This window comes from Sitodiplosis mosellana, unplaced genomic scaffold, assembly GCF_009176505.1.
Source record: "Sitodiplosis mosellana isolate CC-2019 unplaced genomic scaffold, AAFC_SMos_1.0 Smas_scaffold_6226, whole genome shotgun sequence".
NCBI classification, from domain to species: domain Eukaryota; kingdom Metazoa; phylum Arthropoda; class Insecta; order Diptera; family Cecidomyiidae; genus Sitodiplosis; species Sitodiplosis mosellana.
This window is the reverse complement of record NW_022601467.1, coordinates 4,941,337-4,963,805: the sequence shown is the minus strand read 5'-3', so window position 1 is coordinate 4,963,805 and position 22,469 is coordinate 4,941,337. Positions and strand designations below refer to the sequence as shown.

The 22,469-nt window shown below is 38.4% G+C and overlaps 1 protein-coding gene across 3 annotated transcripts in view; it reads left to right on the top strand.

Annotated features, from left to right (window-relative positions):
* Positions 1-22,469, top strand: part of LOC129577758 (netrin receptor unc-5) — a 181,791-nt gene that overhangs the window by 133,689 nt on the left and 25,633 nt on the right. For all 3 annotated transcript variants that reach the window (XM_055465270.1, XM_055465268.1, XM_055465271.1), the window contains 2 exons: positions 1,509-1,604; positions 17,137-17,262. In XM_055465270.1, coding sequence (XP_055321245.1) covers positions 1,509-1,604; positions 17,137-17,262 — 222 coding nt within the window. The remainder of the gene's footprint in view (positions 1-1,508; positions 1,605-17,136; positions 17,263-22,469) is intronic.

Genomic DNA, 22,469 nt, shown 5'->3' with positions numbered 1-22,469 from the left:
TTCGACACACGGCAAACATACACACACAAGCGCGCGCGCGCTTGTCGAGCGCAAAAAGCGATGCAAACGCATTTTAAATGGTCTTTCACACATAAAATGTCTCGTTTGTCTCTTAAAATGTCATTTTTCTTTATGCGACCGGTACGCTCATTTTTCTTGTCTATTCCTTTTCATATTAGGAGCGTGCGCGTGCGTTTTTCACACGATTTTTTCTCTCTATTTTCTGATGTTATTTTCCCTTGGACAAAAATTCGCCATTCAAAACGACGAGATGTGTAACATGGGTGAGATGATAGAAAAATGTGTCCACCGGCTTGGTTCGGCTGTATGTTGTCGTGCATTTTCGAGGCAAGAGCGTGTGGAAAACGAGCAGAAAATTCATTTATTATTAATAGTGCGGCATTTTGTGCGATGTAACCATTTATAATTCTGTATTTGCTGGGTTTTTGTCTCTTGCTCTGTTTAATTTTTTGTTGTCGTTCACATGCAATAACACGGTCGTCTTTTTTCATTCTTCATTGAAATTATCATTTATTTTGCGCCTCAACAAACGCGCTACCTTTTGGATTTTCTCTCATATTTTCATTTCCATTCTTATTATCGCTTGGCGTTTTTCTGTGCGTTTTTGTGGTTTGTATGTTTTTCTATCGTTTCTTCTCATTTGATAATAATAATTATTGTGAATTCTCTCAACATGCACTATCCGCATTCGTCGACCGCCGTTCGTTTTTCTTTGTCGTCGTATCCATTATATTCGCTCAACTATTTTTGTCCTGATTTCTTGGTCGTTTTCGCTGGATTTATGGACACTTTTCCATTTATTTATGGATGCTGAGTATGTGTGTGTGTGTGGCAAAGGTGTGGACACACTTTCCAATGAAAATTCAGACATTTTCACCAAAGAGACAGAAAAAAAAGCCGCAGCGGCATAAGAAAACCAACAGTAGCTATAATATATAAATTGAACAAATAACAACTGACCGAGAGATAAAAAAAAGACTCCATGCAACACGATCGCACTGAGAAAGCGTTGCAAATAAAAATGGACAGCAATTTAATTGAAATTCAATGTGAAAAATGAGCGAACCGAACACAAAACTCGTTTGGGCGCTTCGCAACAGATTAATTGATCTAATTGAATCGGAGATAAAGTAATTGTTGATGACCAAATATGTCGATTTGAACTCGTTTTTCTATTTCGTTGTTTTTTTTTTCGTTCATTCTTTCCATCTTCGTTGTTAATTTATAAATGAAAAGCACATGAAACAAAGTTGCCGAACGAAACATGTACAACGAGATGAAAAATTGAAAATGGCTCCAGTTAGATGGCGATTATGCTCACAAAATTGACATTTCATTATCGATTCAAGAGATCTATTTGGAACATACTCCCATTATGTTGCAAATAATGAAGATATTTTGATGTCCATTTCAATTATAGCGTTTGAAAGAGACAGTGAGAAACCATTTTTACTGACGATTTTATTCTTTTTTTCCATTTCGCACAGTTCATAATGCAACCAGTAAAAACCAACCGAATTTCATCTACGGAAATACGCTTGCAGCCGGATGTCGTGGTGGAAATTGCAGCATTGTGAAAGAAGGTAAGCCATCTGGATGATTTCAACTTGGAATACGACTAGAAAAATGAGAAAAGTAGAACGATTGTCTTATCCAACCAGAGAATGGATTCAATCTAAAGTCCACTCTGCGCTTCGTGTCATTCTCAACAGCCATAAAAAAAACATTTAGAATTTTGCAATGCGATAAAAAAAATGGAGCACTTGAAATGGAAATAGTAGAAGTAGAATGTGTGTTTTGTTTCTATTACTCGATCGCTGCTGATCAAAGACCTAACCTCATTCAAGCGAAATGAGAAAAAAAAAGAGAATTCGTTCCATATCTCGAAGCGATGTGTTGAGAAAAGAGTTCATAAAATTGGAATTGCTGATTTTTGTCTGTGTAAACAAAGGAAATGAACTAAATTGAGTTTGTGCTGGATGTAGTTGAAATTGATTCGCACGCTATGAGCGCGGAGATTTCAAGCGAATAAATGCTTTTTCATTTTTCGTAATTATTTTAAATTTATCATCGGTACCGTCATAACCATCGTGTGGATGATTGAACAAACCGAAGAGAAGAAAAAAAAAATGCAACAAAATTTTTATTTTCTCATTCAATTGGAAAAATTCACACAATTAGACCCTTATGATGATGCACAGACAATCGCTTCCCGCCGTTCATCCTTTTTTTTCTCTATCTCACTCTGTGTCTCTCATCATTTTATCCACACACGGCACGGCATTCAGTCGGCAAACGAAATTAATAATCTGTCGAAGCGGCGCGCTGTGCGTTCTTTTCGACTCGTTCGGTTCGGCTCGACCGAGTTGATAATAATAAATGATGATTATATCAATAATAATTGTTCGGCCTGTATGCAAGCGAACGCATTCGCGTCGCGCATAAATTGAAAATTCGCTGCAGTCCACCAGATACACGAATGAGACACTGAAAATCCCGAAATAAAAATAAAACCATTAAATAAATGCCCCGTAAATCGAATTGAGATATTAATCACGGCCCAACTACATTCGAATTAAATTATTTATTGAAAATTATGAAAATGCAACCACGGCAATGACGACGACGGCGGCGGCGACAAATGAACACACATCGGGGAGAGCGGGAGAGAAAATATTAGTATTAATAGATAGCAAATAAAAACTAAATATACACGCGTTTAGCCAGTGTAATTTGATAGAGTCATTTCGAATTGAATGAAATACGAGCGAAAAAAAATGTCGAGAGAGAGAGAGAAATAAACAAAACACCCGCATTTTGTGTCACTAAACGCAGAGCACACACGAGAGAAAAGCAAAACCATCCGATTGGATGTGGCGAAATCAGCATGAGAGTGAGCAATGGGTGATACACGCACGCATTGAAATCGGGCATATATCTACTTGCGCGACCACGCGCGCGCGCAAGCTCATCTCATATATGAGCTCTCACTTTTCTAGATTAACACTGGTTCCAGCGATTTGTAAAACGCTTTTAAGCAAATGTAATGCATGATGATTATTATTATTGAATATGTTAAAAAAAAAACACTCATGTAAAAATAGATGTATTCATTGGCGAGAATATTATGCAGTTGGTTGTTATACCGAATGCGTGCGCAATTTTCCCCAAAAATGACAGGCATTGTTGCACATCGAACAATTGACATTTTTCGCAACGACGAATTTTTTTTTGTGTCTATTGTTATTGTTGTTTCGTGTTGATAAATTGAATATTGTATGCGTATCCGATGCGAAGAGCATGAACGACCAGAGTAACACACATAACATGAGCACTGCATTTAAAATCCTCGTCTGCAAACCATGATAATTACACGAGAGAGAGAGAGAGAGAGAGAGAGAGAGAGAGAGAGAGAGAGAGAGAGAGAGAGAGAGAGAGAGAGAGTAATTCAAGAATAGTGGCTTAATGGATGCGATCGACAAATCAAAATCATCATCAACATCATAATTTCCATCAGTGAAATGTACTCTCAGTCAAAGAGCTGAAAATACACATATAATAATAAATTCATTGAAGCGAAATGCCGTACACAGTTATTATTTAATTTAGCATACATTATAATGGTTTATGATGTGTGTGCGTGTGTGTGTGTGTGTGTGTGTGTGTCCCGAAGTCCCATCGCCCAAACACTCAACAAACCATTGCTCTCGTTCGCGTTCTGATCTAGTAAATGACTTTATTTGTATTTCAATAGACTCTCACTCATTGTACAAATACACAGACAAAAAAAAACACATCATAATTCCGGGCCATTTTTCGTTTATCGTTCCATTTCTTTTCTTTATTGATAAAAACGTACACAATTTCAACCAATTCGTTAATCAACTCGATGACTTTATTATTGAAGAGTTGAGAAAGAAAAAAAATGCGGACGGTCTTTTGAGAAACCCCCGCAAAGTATGAGACAATTGCTCGAGCGAGCGGGCGATCATCACAATGTCAAGAGTTTGTGTGTGCGCGCGAGCGTTTTTTTTCCGTTGATGTCTGTGTTCATTTCTTAATACATACCATTTTCCGTTTATTTAACGGCAATTTATAATTTTTGATGTCAATTTTTTTTGTTCCTTCCGTTCATAATTCATTCGAATTGTGTGTTCAAACAGCGAATGACGAAAAAAAACCGACGATAACTATAAAAATTTAATTGTTTTCCCTAGCAAAATAATTAATTGATTTTAATAAATGTCCATTTAAAACGAGGCCTGAGAAATAAAAATGCGAAACACACACATACACACACACAGCCAATGCATCTGGTTTGAATGGATTCTCAATTTGGGTTTTGAATTCGAAAGGGAAAAAAACAACAATGAGCTTGCCGCGCGCGTTGTTCCAGACGATGAATCGAATAGAATAAATGAAATGCCATAACCAAATATTTTTGGTGGAAATTGAAATGTAATCACTACATTGGTTTGATTTGATTTAAGTGCGTTCGCGACCATATCAATCAGCCCGTTATTTGTTATACGTATAAATATTGAAATCTATTTCAGAAGCCGCACAAACCCAACTCAGCGCAATTGGCTGCGTGCGCGCACGCATAATTGCCCAAAAATTCAATTCCATTCAATTGATTTCGATTTGGAGCGTATCACATTTCGCTTTGGCCGACATTTCAATTTCATTAAAAAGATTCGAATTTGATTTGTTTGATTGGGTTTCAACTCATTTAATTTATGATTGCGAGAAGATACAACGAGCAAGATAACAAAAACCAAACTATTGATTAATTGAAATATGTAGTAATATCGTAAATTACGATGCGGGGAGCACACAACCGCTTCACCGTACAATTTCGGATTTGGTATACAGCGCAAAAAAAAAATACGCACAGAGCCACAGCGAATACTTCCATACACTTAGCGTTAATTGATGAAATGCACAGGTTTTGGCTGACACCAATATTTTTCTACCGTCGAACCAGCAAAGCGAATTAACAACCATGAAAATGCATAATCAGATGCATGATTATTAATCATACATTAATATAGTTTATCGATTGTTAATTGAATACACAAATTTGCTGATTGTCATAACGAACACAAATGAAAACGAGTGCGACTTATTGGAAGCGCGCGAGCGCCCGTTTGAGGTCTCAATTGATGTCGAATAAATTAGCCGAAGGGCAAAAAGTCGTGTTTATGCAGTGCTTATGTATTTATTGAAATGCCGCGTCTTCCACAGACAATACACACGGCAAGTGGTGAGCATCGTGTAATTATTTATGCAAAGTTTAAATCGAAAATGAAATGAAAGAAGAAAAAAAATTCAGTCAGAACATTCAACGAAAAATATGAATAATTTTTTTTTCTCTACTTTGGTGCTATGTCGGAATGCGATAGAACTTGAGTTTTTCTTTCCCTTTTTGTTTTGCTTTGCTTTGTCTCAAAAGCCGTCGTCGTCGTCGTTGTTCTTTTTTTTTCCTCTTCGCTCATGCTTATGCCTGCACGATGAACGATAGTCAAGATGCCACCAACCTATTTTCCGTGGAATCTTTTGTTCTTCATAAACTTTGGCGTTTTGTGCTTAATTCACTCATAATTGAAAATTCAGCGTTAAAACTTTAAACTCGCGTTGTTTCGCGGCGGCGAAGCACACGCTCTCTCTCTCTCTCTCTCCCTCTCTCTCTCCCTTTAGCTCGCTCGCTCACTCGCTCACTCGCTCGCGCGCAATTCGAGAATAAATTACGTAAGTGTTATACAGCTGCAAGCCAAAACTTCAATTGAAACAAAGCACGATCAAGACGCGCAGACAATAAATGAAGCAATGAACAAACGTGGCAGCATCAGCGTCGGCGACGGTGTGATGCAATAAATTTTTGGCTCGATTATTACTGGAAATTGATAATTACAGCACACGATTTTTCGTTTCATTTCGTTTGAACGGGAATTTTCGGGCGGAATTAACGATAAACACAAAGAGAGAAGAGAGGGAGGGAGGGAGAGCGACTGCAAACCAAATAAGAAATGAGACTCGCACTTGTCGACAAGCACAAGAAAGCCCATAAAGTGTTCGTTTTTGAATAATTAACAATTGTTCACATTATGACTTCCAACGAAATTGAAGTGGCGACAGTCGCGAGGCACAAAATGTGATGGAACAATAACAAAAGATGAATGTTTTTAATCATTTCCAATAAATTTGAGGCGAGCGCGTGTGAGCACACATTCAACATTCCTCTCATTCTCGCGCGTAATTGATGAATTACCTTTCGATGTAGTTGAGTTTTATTTGGACGAAGCGAAAAAAAACCAATTCCCGAGAAATGTGCTGCCTAGAGAACTTCTTCGATTCGACAAATAAAGAAAAAAAACATTTCATTTTTTTTCGATTATTTGTTCAATTTCGTCTTATTTTCTTCGACCGACAATTTTAATCGATATCATGCATTTTTTTTTTGTTTACTCTTCGGCTTGTTACTTTTTTCATCGGAGGGCTTGAAGAAAAATTCGTTTTATGTTTGTGTCACTTTGAGATTATTTTATCACTTTGGTTCTGTTATTTTTCTTTTTTGAAACATTTTTCATCATTCTCAGCGGAAACGAAAGAGGAAATAAACTTTCCTTCAAAGGATTACAACATTTCGAAGAACGAAACTCTTACCAAAATCAAATCAAAGTTTTTCGACATGAAATATGAATGATCGCGCGTCTCAATTTTGATTGAGCCATTTTTATGGTTGCTATGCCACTTTAATTTTATACTCCGTTTCGTTCTCACACTCAAAACACTCTCACATCCTCTCTTCCGCTCTCTCTCTCCCTCTCTCCCTCTCTCTTTCTCCCTCTCTCTCTCTCTCTTTCTCCCTCTGCTCAAAATACACCCATAAATGAGTTTTCGACATCAGGCAATGTGCATTTCGTCGTGGATGCACAAATTGCCATGCATTATAAATACACATTCGAATCTACACGGAAGAAGTCTCGAAACATTTGTGATTCCATGGTTCTGAACGTGTTTTGTGTAAAACTGTCATTTTAGTTTGGCTCATTTGAAGCGAATGGAGACGCGGTGCGGCGCGATGGTTTTCGATTGTAATCAGTTTGTTGTTCGTTGTGTAAGTTGATTTTCATCGTTAGCATTTTGCGATGAAGAGTCAAGACGAATGCAAATTTTCGAAAAACAATCATCATAATTTAAAGCACTCAAGTCAACATGGCGCGTCCATGCAACCAGTTTCAGTCATTAATAATTTTATGAATTTTGTGCACAAAAATATAAAACACAGCAAAAAAAAATGGGACTGAATGTAGAAATGCGCCGCCAGATAAATTCAAATTAATAACCACCAAACTAAACGCTTGCAGTAGTAATGATATAACCACGATGCATTTAATATTACACGATTCTATCAGTTGTTTTCTTCTCTCACGCGGTTCTTGTGTGTGCGCTCACTAGCGAGAGACAGCGAAAAAAATTGTTATAAAATGAAAAATTTCGTTCAAATAATAATTAATGATGTTTACAGACCATTTACTCGCTCAACCGAACGAAATCTTAATGTAATTTGTTGTCTGAACAAACGAGTTATCCGTGTTCGTTTGGTTTTTTTTTTGTGTGTGTGTCGGGTCGACAGAATCGACGAAACATACGCGAATGAAAAATCGAAAAAAATGGATATTTTTCTCCCTTGCAATTCGCTGCATTCGATTTTCCTTTCTACTAAAAGAAGAAGAGAAGAAAAAACTATCCAAAAATAAAAGTTTCTGCTGCTTAGGCGCTAAATCACAACCTTCAACACGACGAGCCAAAGTGTTGAGCAGCCAAACTTTTGTCGACAGACGCTCCAACGGCGGATGGCATCTTAGTGTCCGTGTCCATGCATACATTTTCTTCCGGTTGAATGAACTTGTTCGATTTTGAATGCGACAACTTAGAAAATGCAAATTGGTCTTTGCGATGTGTGTGCGACACATACGCGCCGAGCGTACGCGAATGCCTAATATATGCTGGCATCAGCTGTTTGATGTTGCAAGCAGATAATTTGCGATACGAAATAAGAAGGCAATCATTCGATTCAGTGAATAAATTTGTCGTTTTTCTATTCTCTTTTTTTTGAAGAATAAAAAGGAAGTCGTCGAATGGATGTGGCGCGCGCGGTAAGGGACCAACAGCACAACAACCGACTAGAAAAGTACATTTCGTTTGAAGAATTTCGGGAGCAGTTTGTTGCTGTTGATATTTTTTTTTCTTCTTCCTTTTACTCCCTCAAAAACTTTGTAAGACAATTGACATTTTCATCCATTTTACTTCATAAATTATTCAAAAAAAAAAAAAAAACTCGAAATGCTGCTCGTAGTCCCACTCACTTGCACAGCATAATTTCGGAAGCATCGAAAACAATTTGTGTGAATGCTGAAAGCATATCCGCGTTGGTGAGAGAGCGTGCACATTGCACATAAGTCTCTCACAAGCGAATCAGATTTATGTACACACTTTGGCTCTTTCTACTACTGTAGCTGAACGAAGCGACAGACAGACCGAGCGAACCGAACGAACCGAATGGCTCGGTGTGCAACATCATCAAGTCAAAATAAAAATAGAAATGAGATAAAAATTGAAACAAATATAACAATAACAACGGAATCCATCGCAATCTGTTTCTGACCCTGAAAGAAAAGTCGTTGAATCTATTCAGAGAGTCAAAATGAGAGAGAGAGAGAGAGAGAGAGAGGGAGAAATTACACACGAGCCAAAGCAAAATATTGTAGAGACGAAACGAATGGCAGCAGTCAATTTTTCCGGCAGCATTAGGTGTCTGTGTTGGGTGAATAAATCGTTGTCTGTATTGTTTTGTTTTCCTTTTTTTCTTTTGCTCAATCCTGATTTCGCCTCTTTCTCACACTCTGACTCGCGCGCATTCGCCCACCACACCGCGCTCACAATTCGAATGTTTGAAATGGGGACCTTTTTGGAATGGGAATGGGAACGAAACGAAATTTAATGTAATTTTATGGTGAAAAACACATTACAATTTTTACACAAAACGCGGAAAATGCTCACTCTCTCGTGCAATCGCGCTCGCTAGTCGTCTCAGCATCAGAAATAGTTGCAGCACACAATTTGAGTGGCAGCGACACCAAAAGAGACAGAGCTACAGAGATGAACAGCAACAACAGAAAAAAATATAACGAGGAATTTGTTCTTTCGCACATCAATTTGTTGTGTATATATTTGAACGGTTGCAAGCAAGCGAACTAATACGATTTCGTGCTGAAAAATGAATTATGTAAACAACCATCGGAAAAAGCACACATATACACATTTTCAAAGCATTGAATTATAAAACATGGCCCAGGGAAAAATTTCATTTCAATTTTTTCATTAATTATTTCGTTACACTCAATCGTGCATACACACATTTTCGAAACAAAACGAGAAGATATTTGACAACAGAACGAACGAACGAACGAACGAACGAACGAAAAAGAAAATAGAACGACTGCAAATATTTCGGGTAAGACAAAAAGCGCACCAACACCAAACGTGGCTAGAGTGAGCGAGTGAGAGCCGAAGACAGAGACACAGCTACCGTAATTGACACTTGAACTAAAAAGCACTTTTTCCAATGATGCACACTGTGCTCCGTGTGCTCAATCGAAATTTTAAGTAAATAATCAGCTCAGCGTAAAACAACATATTCAATTTTCACTTTGCTATTTTCATTTTGTGCTCAAATATTTTCCATCAGCTTTCACCACGGTGAACGTGTTGATGATGCTATTGTCATTGTGTTGCTCTCAATTGGAGATTACTTTGGTTTGTTATTTTCACGTTGGCTTTGGTGCTTTGTTCTGGGAAATGGGTTCGTTCCATTTAACACAGTTTCGTTCTACTGAAACATATTTTCAGCACAATTTTCAGCACGCCCGATAAGCACCCGAAAAACAATCTTTGAAGAGTGAATCCTTTTTTCTTCCAGTCCAAAGACCAAATTAACTCAGGCATTTTTCAATGTAATACAAAGTACCACAGCAGATGCAATGGGTAGTTATTTACTCGGAATAATTGAATGTTTTTCTTACACTTTCATTTCCCGTTACGACTTTCGATTAGTCTTACACTTACATAAAGTCTCGCTGGCATCGTCAAAGCATAAGTGCAAAATCAGCTAATCAATATGGATAATTCCTGAACAGTCTTTCCAAATCCAATGGGGAAAAAATCCGCTAATTTCTAGTGTCTAGTCAGTGCTTTTGTGGGTATATGGAAAACGCTTTCATCAGCTAATAAAATGCAGTAAACATTCATAAAATCTACGCATTCGCTACGAAAAGATAAACAGAAAATTTATGTTCGGCAGCTTGTCTAAGTTTTTGAATGTTGAAACAACAAGAAAGCATTCAAACTTCTTACCGACACGCTCATACCCACCACGTCACCAATGTCGCCGTCGTCGTCGTTGTCGTTGTCGTCGCCAAAGTGTGTGGCTTAGTGAATGTGTGTGTATGCGCGCGCGTTGGAAAATGAAACGAAAACAAAAACCGTTTGACAAGAAAATTAAACAATTGTTTCAACAACACAAATATTGTAACAATTACAATGTGCCGAAGGATGAAAGAGAAGCTGCCAATGGCAAGTGGCGTTGAATCAGAGCGAGAGACAGTGAAATGCATTTGGGCTAAAGAAATCACCGACAACTCTTTCTCGGCTCCCCCCGGCCCGCCGAATTTTGTTTGGCGAATTTATATGCGTGTTTCTCTGTATTTGTATGTGTGTGTGCGACGAGCATGTGATGAAAGCGAGTTAATTTAAGTTCTGCAAATTTTGTGGCTTTTTCAATAAATTTAATATTTGATGTAAAGTTTTCGACAAGCGCTTACTGCTAACAACATTTGCCATGTTTGATGCAATCCGTCCAACTTTTCCCGCATCTCGACAAAACACACGCCATCAAATGTTATTGCAACATTCCAACTCGTTCTCCTGCTCCTCTCGTTCGTGTGTTTACTTTGTTTTTGCATCAAAATTTGTGTCAATGTTTTTCTTAATACTCAATTTCGATTTCTTCCTATATGCGCCCATTACGCTTTGCTTCACTTCGTCTCGTATCGAAATGCATCCGATTTCGAATTTTCGGGCGGGTATTTGTGTTTGGACATTATACGAAATGAAAGATCCAAACTGCTGCTTAACTTCGTGTAAATAATTTAAAGCGTCTGGATTCATCATTTATTCATCGGCCTACAAGGAATGCAAACCGAATCGATACTTCGTGTGGTTTTGGCCCGGAAGCATCAAACTTTTGCCTTGTTCAGACAAGTGGCTTCGGTTAAAACAAGACATATGGATTTTCGTTTGGTTTGTCGTTCTGCTTTAGTTCATCCGCGTGGTTATTTGATTGAATTGGAAAAATCACATTATTATCAAAATGTGTGCGTCAAGTGGGAAAGGGAGCGATTGCAAGGCAAACAGTCCAACGTGGACACAAGAACGGCAACTTCAAATACGATTGGGCTAGTTTTACCGATGGCCTATACGTGGCAGAATTTGAAAGGTGTCACATTGCTTGTGCATTGTTTAATTTCTATTAGCATTTTGAAAATAAATGAAAATGGTTTTCAATTGTCAACTCCGTAAATAAACCTGAGCATGGTGTTGCTGTTGTTGTTGCTGCTGCTGCTACTGTTGCTGCATCGTGATTGCGAACATTCAAATTGCAAATTGTAAATCACAATGCGAAACAAGCGCATTTAAATACAACGCAACGAGAATCCGCATCCAGAGATTGTGTTGCAATGGAATGCATATGTACGGGCAAGTATGCTGATTACGGTTGCAATTGGCTGATATCAAAAGTTCGGTGCTCGATGCCATGTCATGTGCATTGCGTACGCGTGTTTGCCTGTGCCAGTACCAGTGCCATCATCCAACATCCAATGTGTGTTGAACCCACATACGTGCTATGGATGAATTTCAAACTGCTTAATCAAAAATCGCAACGCAAATGAAGTGGCTGCCTATCTCTCTCTGTCGCTCTCTCGCTATTGCTGCATCGTAAAATGGGTTAAAATTGGCGAAATGAGTGAATAAAAGTGATGATAATTGTCGCGATTACACATTCATGTAACGTTCACAAGGCTGTTGGGTTCGTTCGCTCTAGCTCGCTGCTGCTGATGATAATTATTGTTTGAAATTGGTAGTTGTTTAGTTGTTTTGTCATAGGTATAATAGTGTTGTTTTCGCTGCTGACTTTAATTGGCATTTAGTAGTTGAGCGCATGGATCTTCCGTTTCAATCCTTTTTGCCCCGTGCGTTCGGTTACGTTTCGTGGAATTTATTCCTTTTGTGTAAAATTTACAATGCAATTATATTTATGGGCGCTGTACGGATTTGTGTTTAATTTATAACTGAATAATTATGTTTGTGGCATTTGGGCGCGAGCAAGACAGAAGAAGGAAATTGCCACAGAGAGAGAGAGCGAGAGTTGTGGAGTGAAGAACAATCTTCACGTGCTCACACTATCCAATGTGATTACATACTCACATTCACTCACACATATGAAAACTATTATTATTACGGTTTTCTTTTTTCCTGGGATTCTTTTTTTTTGCGAAACGCATAAAGCACACTGGCCAGACTGGGCATTTTGTCTTTTGCGAAATTACGATCGCCAATCGCAGCAGCAGCAACAGCAGCAACAAATCGTACATGTGTCCAGTGGTGATTTTATGTGCATATTAGATTGAAAATTACATTCGAATGCAATAATGCTTTCTATCCTTAGGTGAAGTGTGTCTGTGTTGTTATTCCCGTTGCCGTTCGTTCGTTTTGCACACGCGTTTCTTTTTTTCCTTCTCTCCTATTCCATTTTCTTTTTGCAGCAAACGTGCTTGTGCAGTGTGGCGAACGGTGTTGCTATTGCCGCTGCTGTTGCCGTGCTTTTTTCTCGTTCAATTTATGTGCACAGTCATAAAACTACAAGAAACGTAGATAAATTGTTCATGGTTTCACGGACGTTTTCAGAAATTGGGTGGTAGAAGATGCATTCCGGTTTTGCGGTTTTATGTCACTGACTGGCTGGCTGCTCATATTTGTGAAATGCTCATTTCGTCTAATGCATTTTTGCCGTTCTCGAGTCCGAATATCGAGAGCACTTTGTTGACTTCTGATTGAAATATTTACAGTTTTTCATGGCATACCGTTCGATGCTGCGTTTTTTTTCTCGCTTCGCTATTCTCCTCCGTTTTGTTTGCTTGCACAAAAAATATAGCATTCGACTTCGCTATCTAGATTCTGTGTGCTGTACACAACATATGAAAATGTCACTGTCGCCTCGCCATTGCCATGAAATAAGAATGCAATTCGTTTCTATCGCTTGTGGGCCAAATCGGGAAAGAGAGAGAGAGAGAGAGAGAGAACCCAAACGCGCGCTCCATTCCATCTTAAATCGCAACGCACAGCTCATAACATATGCAGTTAATTATCTGTCTTGACCGAAACGAAACGAATGATTTATTTTTTTTTCGTTCTTATTGCAACATATTGCGCAAACTTTCATGTGATCTTCGTTCGTTTCTTTCTTTTCTGTCGTGGTTGAAATTTACGCTATTTCAAAGAAATCCACCTTAGGATATGCGTGAGTGTGTGTGTGTGTGTGTTTGTGCCACAAGAGAAACACTTTTGACATAAATGCGCACAAAAACAAAAGAAATGCAGAGAAAAATATTGAATTATATTGCCGAGTTTATTCGAATTTTATGAACACTAAAATGATGTTACGGCCAGCGTTTCTTTAGTACTGTTCGCACTATACTATGAATCATCTCTCGGCATCATGATACATGACTAATAGTCAATTTCTGTTTTATTAATTACCCGACCGGACATTCTTGCGAAGAAAAGAACAACACACTCGATTTTTTTTAAATGATTTGCTGAGTGTCATAAATGATATTAGTTGATTCTAATTGGAGACAATTATAATTGGCTGATTTTTGTCATGCAAATGATGGAATGTCAATAAATGGATCTTTATCATTATTCTTCGTTTTCTTTTGTTTATCTAAGTTTAATGAAAACAGCACGAGAGAGAGAGAGAGAGAGAGAAACAGAATGAGTGAGAAAAAAAATGGAACTAACGAATTGAATAAACAGACGAAGAAAGCCGTCAATTTAAACTTAAATATCTCGATTGAATTCCATTTAAGTTTATTTCCTTTTTCTTCGATTTTTATTGCAATTTTATGTTTGTCTTTTTGATTACCGCTTCAAAAACTAACTGCTTTTACGACACATAGTCGCGCTCTGCTTGCTACGACTCGCACACATATGCCACAGTCTTTAAAACGAATGTAAAAAATGATGGTTTTTTTTTCTCGAAAAATTGTGCATCATCAAACAAAAAACGTGAGCATTTGATTGCGTCGTGGAGAGTGTTTTCGATCGTGGAAAACTCGACATGATGATTTGATTTGTTGGAATGTTAATTTCCACCGAAAATGCAGCCAAATAACGAGAAAAAAAAACCAACACTGAATTCAAAGTAGAAAAATGATTTTATGCGTGAAATATATTTGCCTGGCTGTCACGCCGCGCGACACTCTGACGGTGTGTATGTGTGCTCCCCGTTTTTGATTCATGCATGTTCTACATCGATGAAATGTGATGCAGTGTCGTGAGCGACTCACTACTATCACAACTTTTCTTTTCCTCACCGCAGACCATGCGCTGATTATTATTACATTGGAAAAATTAATATTAATAAAAGAAAAACGAAGAGAACCGAAAGCCACATTCACACTCACACAAAGAAAGCGAGCCAAAGACGAACAGCGAACGACAAGTAACTAACAAACATTCAAGTCGTACATTTGAATATTTTGCATACTAATTAACATCTTTGTGGCGCTCTTTAATATTTTTTATGTTCTTCGTCAACTTGACTTGACTTACAAGTACTATGCTTGCTTTAATCTCCGACTTCAGTCGCCGTCACCGTTCACGTTTTTTTTTCTTCATCTCTGCGGTTGTACGGTTGCCGCTGCTTCTTCTTTTGTTCCAACTTCATCATCGTTTTATTTCATTTGGTTTTTTTTTCTCTGAGTGAGTGTGTGTGTGTTGTTCTTACAAACATTATTGTCATCATAATTTGTCTCTGTGGCGTTTTTTCTTATTCTTCCTTCATCATAAATTCTTAGATGATTTCTTCCTTTTTTCTGTTGTTGCGACTACGGCGGCGGCTGCTGCATTCTCATGTGTTTCATTTGGTTTGCCAAGTTGGGAATTGCGCGCACATTCATCTCGATTTGCTATTTTCATTTGTAATATTCGTGATTTTCCACTCTTTCTCTCTCTGCGAGCGTGCTAAACGCATACACTAATAAAATGCGGCTAGATGGTCATGCTGCTGCTGCTGCTGCTGCTGCTGCTTTGCCACACTATTGTTTGCCAACACTACTGGCTATATTCAAATACTTTCGCTGCTAGATATCTGTAGATTTGACTAAATGCATATTATTTCGTCATTTCTTCTTTATGTGCATATACATAGATTTGTTTCTTCATTTCTATTTGCGTTGGGGTTTTCTCTCTCTCTCTCTCTGGCTCTATGTGTGCTTCCTCTTGTTTCTCTTCGTCATCATTTCGTGCGCTCATTTTTGTCATACAAGAGGTATTTATAGCGAGTACACTTGAATGCGTATGCAAAGCCTCTGTTTTATTCTTTGCTGTCGCGAGTTATAATCATCGGTGTTGTTTTTTTTTCTTCCTCTCATTTCGATGCTGCCTTTCTTCTTTCGTTACCCGTTTCAAGCACTAAATTCGTGGGTATTTATTTCGTTCCGTTGAAACTGAAAGCAAAAACATCACACAGAATCAAAAGCAGGACAAGAAACAGCGCGCAAACACACAAATGTTGAAGACACGAAGCAGGGCAGAAAAAAAAACGTGGCGAAAAAGAACCAGAACACCGGGAAATAGAAATAAAATGTAAAATGTATTTTGAATGGGAAATTGTGCGCTCTCGCGCTCCGCGCGCTTATGGAGAATCCGGAACAAAAGAGAGGAGCAAAAAAAATGAAGCGATTAATGTTGGAAATGTTACCATACAATAGTTGCATTTATTTTCAAGTGGATGTATATAACATGGATATATTTTTGCTTCCTATTTTTCACTGGGAGCATTTTTGTTGCTGTTGTTGTTGAAGAAATCGCTTTTTAGTTTCCCTTTGTTTTCCAATTCGCTCGAGAGAGCGCGCAGAAATGAGAGTGAAGGGTAGAAAAAACCACCGTGCGTCCAAATGAAAGTATGCCGTTGAAACGGGGAAATAATGGTGAAATGAATTCGAGCCAGTGATAAAGGCACAAAAGCTTGCTTTCCACGTCAGAATGAGTGGAAGGGTACTTATGCACTTGATTTTCAACGCAATTAGTAGTTTTTTTTCTTCTGTGCCGCACTATATGCAGCTCTTCAGCTTTCGATGCATCGCCAACACACACAGAGAGTGAGATAGAAAGCACGGGAAAAAAAACACTAAACGATTATTCGATTGCATTTCATTTCGTTTCCGATTTCATTTTTCTCTTTATTTCTCTCATCCATTCTGTCCGATGATGATATTTCCGCACTATGATTACGACTACTGCTTCAGATTCGCTCCAGACAGACAACAACATTTTTTTAACAAAAATGTTCTTCTTCTGTTCGAGCGCACCGCACATGCGCCCGCGCGCACGTTCCAAACAATGGACGAAACTTTACTTTTCAATTACATTCGTCAAAGAATTGCGGCCATTGATTCAGAAATGGAATCAGTGAAACAGAGTGAAAATAATAATGGAAAAACGAAGCGAATTATCTGTCGCATTGCACACTGTTTACCTTTGCAGCATTCCCTTTCCCCCCTCTCTCGCTCTCTCACTCAATTTCGCAACGAAGCGCAAAGTGGAAACTAATACGCGTTCATAAATCCCCATAAATCAAATCATAAATCGCCGCTTAATTAATTGTTTTATTTGTTTTTATTGTGTGCACATGCACATGCACACACACACACACACACACACACACCACACGTACGTACGTTCATTAATTTCTGTGTTTCGTTTCAGGTTCAGATTGGCCGTTATACATTGGATTGGCGGTGGTGGGTGCAATTTGTGTTGCATTAGGCGCCGGTTTGGCACGTGGTGCACGGAAAGGAAGACGCTTGCCGCCATACAGTATCGCACGTACAGGTAAAAAACAACACTCAATTATTATGTACACATATTTAAATGCCGTTCGTTTTCGATATATATATATATACATATATATATACTTGGCGCAGCGCGCCACATCGATTTTGACAACAGCCAAAAAATAATGAAAGAAAAAAAATGAACAAACACTACAAAGCTCAACGAGCGCCCACAAATAAAATTCGGAACATTCACATACTTTGATTCCCTTTGATATGACGGCGATTTTTTTTCTTCATTTCATTCATTCGTTAGTTCGTCGACAGTTCCATAAGCATTAACGAGACATATCAAAATGAACACACGCATCAGTCACCCAAGTCGCACGCATCGGTCTTGGTGACGAATCGCCTCGGAAATGCTATTAGCAATAATGACATTGATTTTCAACTTCACCAGTCACACATTCACACACGCAACGCTATCGTCGTCATCGTCGTCATTGAGTTTGTTGCGTGGTTTGGACTCACGTCGTGTTACAGACGATTGCATTGACTTTGAAATGGTTTGCATTTGACTCGTACTATGCACGAAACTTATTTATATGCATAAAGAACAGTCAATGTTCCTCATTAAAACAAAGAACACAGAGACGAAATATATAATCAACGATGAAAAAAAGAGTGAAACGATATTTGCCACGGATAATGAGATTCGTAAACAAAAAGTTTAACAAAATGGGAATAGCCAACTTCTGTTACTTTCGCCCAAAAGATAGAAAGAGAGCAGGAAGCAGCCGCAGCAGCAGCAGCACCAGCATCAGATGCTACTCTTTGATGGGCGTAAGATAATTGCATATGCGGCGACATTGGTGTGAGAATATTGCTATCCAAGACCATTGAACCGAATCGAATCGGCTCCGGGAACATTTTGTGAACAACAAAATGATTCTACATTGTTCTTCATTTCACCACATCACTTTCACAATGGAAATGTATCGAGCGTGAGAGAGGGAGAGAGAGAGAGAGAGAGAGAGAGGCAAAACGGGGAAAAAAGTTGGCTGAGATTTGGTTGTTTCACGTCATGAATAACATGATCAGCGATAGCAATAAATAAGCGCCATAATCTTCCGTATCGTTTTTACATTTGCCTTCAAAAATAAAAACCAACGCAGCGAAAAGACAGAAGAAAAAAGCGACGCAGCATTGAAAATAAAAGAAATTATAATATTCTACAAACCGAATGTGAGGAGAAAAACATTAAAGTGTCTTGAAGACATAAATTAAAACAAAAGCAAATGATGACTACGACGACGATGAAGAAAAAAGCGTCTTCGTTTTTCCCCGGTCGAAAATCAAGTAATTGAAATGAGAGAAACGAAAACAAAAAGATCACAAACCATTTGTTGTGCGAGTATGTTTTTCAAGTGTAAAACAACAACAGCGAAATGTAAAAGAAGAGCAAAAGTCATTCGCTGGCGCACATTTGTGTATGCCTCTGCCGACTTTTACGATTGTTGTGCATGCATTTAAAGGGAAAGCGAACAAATTACAACAGCCACGCAGAAAAAAATAAAATTGTAGTTAAATTGAGGATGAGGAAGACGAAAATGAAACTGAAACCGAAACCCAAGATGCTGAGCGCAAAAAGGAAGAGAATGCGTGTGTGCGCGCGCGCGCGACACACACATCGATATGGAGCAACCAAAACAAATTTCGTATTAAGTACCGTATCGTGAGCATTAAATATTAAAAATAAACACAGCCGCAATAATAACCGAAACACTTGTTCTCTCTCTCTCTCTTTTTCTTTCGGTGCTCTTCGTTGCCTTCTGATTCAATTGGATCCACATCGAATGTTGTAGCATTTTCATGGTTAGCGTGTCGCTTCTATTAACCGTCGTCATGATAATTTTGTGTGTGTTTTTGCTGAATGCCGCCACATGAGAATGCTGTATTCAATGTACCGTTCCGTTTCCATAGCTATTCCTGAAGACCGACGCGCAAAACATTCTCATGCATTCGCATTTCTTTCGGAAACCCCAGAAAATCGCATACGAAACGGATGATACACACAAAGAAAAGAACGAAAAAGAGGCTAATAAAAGAAGCAGCGTTGTATAACAAAGAAAGTAATACACTCTGCCGAGCACATACAACATCAAATGCGTACCAGCCACACTGAAACACTGGATTGTCATAGTCACTTCACATATAAATTAAGTGCACTTTAGAAGAAAATTTATGTTTGAAATTATTTTTCTATATTTCGTTGCACGTTATTCCTTATTCGCTCATGGATTTACTCTTATTTCCGATATGATGACTGTGTGTGTGTGTGCTCCTGTTTGTATGGATTTTCATGTGCTCAGCTATCTGTCTTCGCATTGAACTGTTGCGACACACTCACAGAGCGTGTAGTGTTTTTCTTTTCACTCAAAATGAAAATAAACATGAATGTCGACGATTTTTTTCTTCTTCTCGGACTCTTCGTCTCATTCCGTGAGTGTCGTGTTGGTGCGTGTTTTTTCTTGCCTTTGAAGCCATAAGAAGAAATAGAAGAGGTTTGTATGTGTTTGCCACCATCATCATCATCACGATCAGCGTCGTCTTTCGAATAAGATACATTTTTTCGGTATGTCAAGAGCATCTTGATGCTTACCATTCTCTTGGCAACGCACGCTTTCATCAAAGGATTCAATTATTGCGCATTAAATCATTTTGTTTACTCGACGAGCACGCGTCGTTTGTAACAACATCAACGTCATACACTTATGATAAATAAATAGATAATCGAAAAGTACCGGAACACGCGGCTCTCTAATAAAGAGACGACGAGCAAAACAAAAATTTTATTTGAATTATTTTAGTCGCTTAGCATTTTTTTTCTTCTCCTCTTCATCATTCTATAACCATTTTTGTCGAAGAGCAAAAGCTAAACAGAGAGAGAGAGAGATACACGATGAAGAAGAGAGCGAAAAAAACGGAATATGCGCTCGTTCACTGGACGAAATGAAAATATTTGCTTCTACAAATATTTATTTGATTGATTGGGCAGTGGGTCAAGTGTACAAATACTAGACCCGAAATAAATTGGTTTTCGCATTTTCCCTCTGAACCGCTTCAAACGAAATGAAACGAAATAAAGTCAACATTACAATTATTACTTAGCGTCGATTGCGTTGTACACATTTCTCCCACCCGTTTGCTCGCTCGCTCGCCCGCTCTCTCTCAATTCTCATTTGTTGAAAGGAAAATTTAATATTTTCGAATACTTTTCCCATTCGATTTTTTTTTCTGCTTCTCGGTTCGTTCGTCTGTTTTTTTAACATGCTGTGTTCACTCGAAATGAAGCAACATTCCGCGGAAATTAGAGTCAGTTCAAAAAGTTTACCAATGACTTAAAAGAGATTCTTTGGCTTACCGATTCCCAAATATTTCGAATTCCAATCGGGACAAGAAAGTCGCTTGTATTTTGGTGCAGACTTGATTTTTCCGTATTTCATTTCATCGCTTCATCATTTCATCCCTTGCTCTTGGGTTCGCGCCCGCAACTAAACTTGTCTCATATCGATTCACCGCCATTCAATCCAAAATGACTTGACTTTTTTTCCTCAACTTTCGCAGCATAACTGGCGATTGAACAAGAGAGTTTCATCGTTTTACTCATTCTCTTTGCGGTTGACGTACTTACTGACTGACTTCATCGCTTTTGTTTTGCTTTAGCAAAAAAGAAATAATCAATTTCCCTGGAAGGAAAAATTCTTTTCCAATTTCTTGTCTCAATAGTGGTTTCGGCAGTAGCAGCAGTACCATTCAGACAATGCGTCTGGTGCGCGCACCAATTTTTTTCGGTTGATTCTTTCGTTTTCGCGTTGTCGGTTTTTCGATTCTCTCTAGTCTTCTTGGTTGGTCTTGAATATTACTTCCGAACTCCGAAATTGGCCAAAGAACAACATACATGCAATATATAATTGAAGGAAGGAAATGTCATTCTACTCACTGAACATTGAGCACTACGCGAAAGAGACGTCGACAAATCGCCATCGACACAATGAATCGTTTGTGTTCGCTTTTTTTTCTTTCTTTTTGCTCTGCTTTACTTTTTTTTCTCTGACTTTCGGTTCAACTATGGCAATAATTTTAATAGCCTGCCTTTCAAAATGAATTTTTATTTGTTTATACCAACTACTTGATTTTCATTTATTCGTATCGTTTTTTTTTCATACATCCCACTCCTACTCCGTCTCTTTTTGCTCTCAATCCATTGTGCCATTGACTGGTTCGCTTTTGTGTGTGTGCACGCTGGTTTTTTTCGGTTGTGAAGTCGAGTTATCGAAATGACATTAATGGTTTTTATTGTGAATTTGCCATAGCCGATGCCGAGACGGCCAATTTCAATGTGCCAAAAGTAGCTGGCGCTTGTTCATTATTTTTATTTACTCTCACTGTTTGTATGTGTGTGTGTTTTTTTGTGTGTCTGCGTTCGAGTATCGCAATGCAGAAAATTAAAAAGCTGGAAATTATTTGACGTCAAACTAATTTAATGACAGATTATGGTCATTGGTCACACACGATTCGGTATTTTGTAAACGAAAAACTCGTGCATCGCACTCGAACCAATTGAGCCGCAACGAACAATCTGCTGCTGCCGCTGCACTGCGCTCGGGTGATAAATGATTGTTAATAAATCAACAAACGAATGAACACAAATAAAACAGAAAATCCAACGACAAATTGAGTTTGCGACGTCTTCATTTTTTTATATTATGGCTGTTGCCGCTGTTGTTGTTGTTGTTGGTGTAGTGTGTTTGTGTGTGTTTTTTTCAACAACTTTAATACCAAAGTGGACAAATACCTACATAAAAGCAATCACCATACAGGCGGAACGAAATATATAGTAATCATTAATAACGCAATAACGACACTAAAGTGTTTTTCGTTTTCGTCTTAATTTGACAAATAAGTTGAAATCTTTGTTTTGCTCGCAAAAAAAACAAAATACGAGCATGGAATGGCAAAAAAAGGAGCGACAACAGTAAGCTCTCACACTCCGAGCGATTTGATATCGTTATCACAACGGGAAAACATCACATTAATCGACATTTTTCCATTGCGACCATGGTACAGCATCCGTTTCAGGCGAATCAACAACAGAAAGTAATCTCAAAGTTACTCTCAGCCACCCATGCGTCGGTTTTCATCGACCGAGAGAGAGAGAGAGAGAGAGAGAGAGAGAGAGAGAGAGAGAGAGAGAGAGAGAGA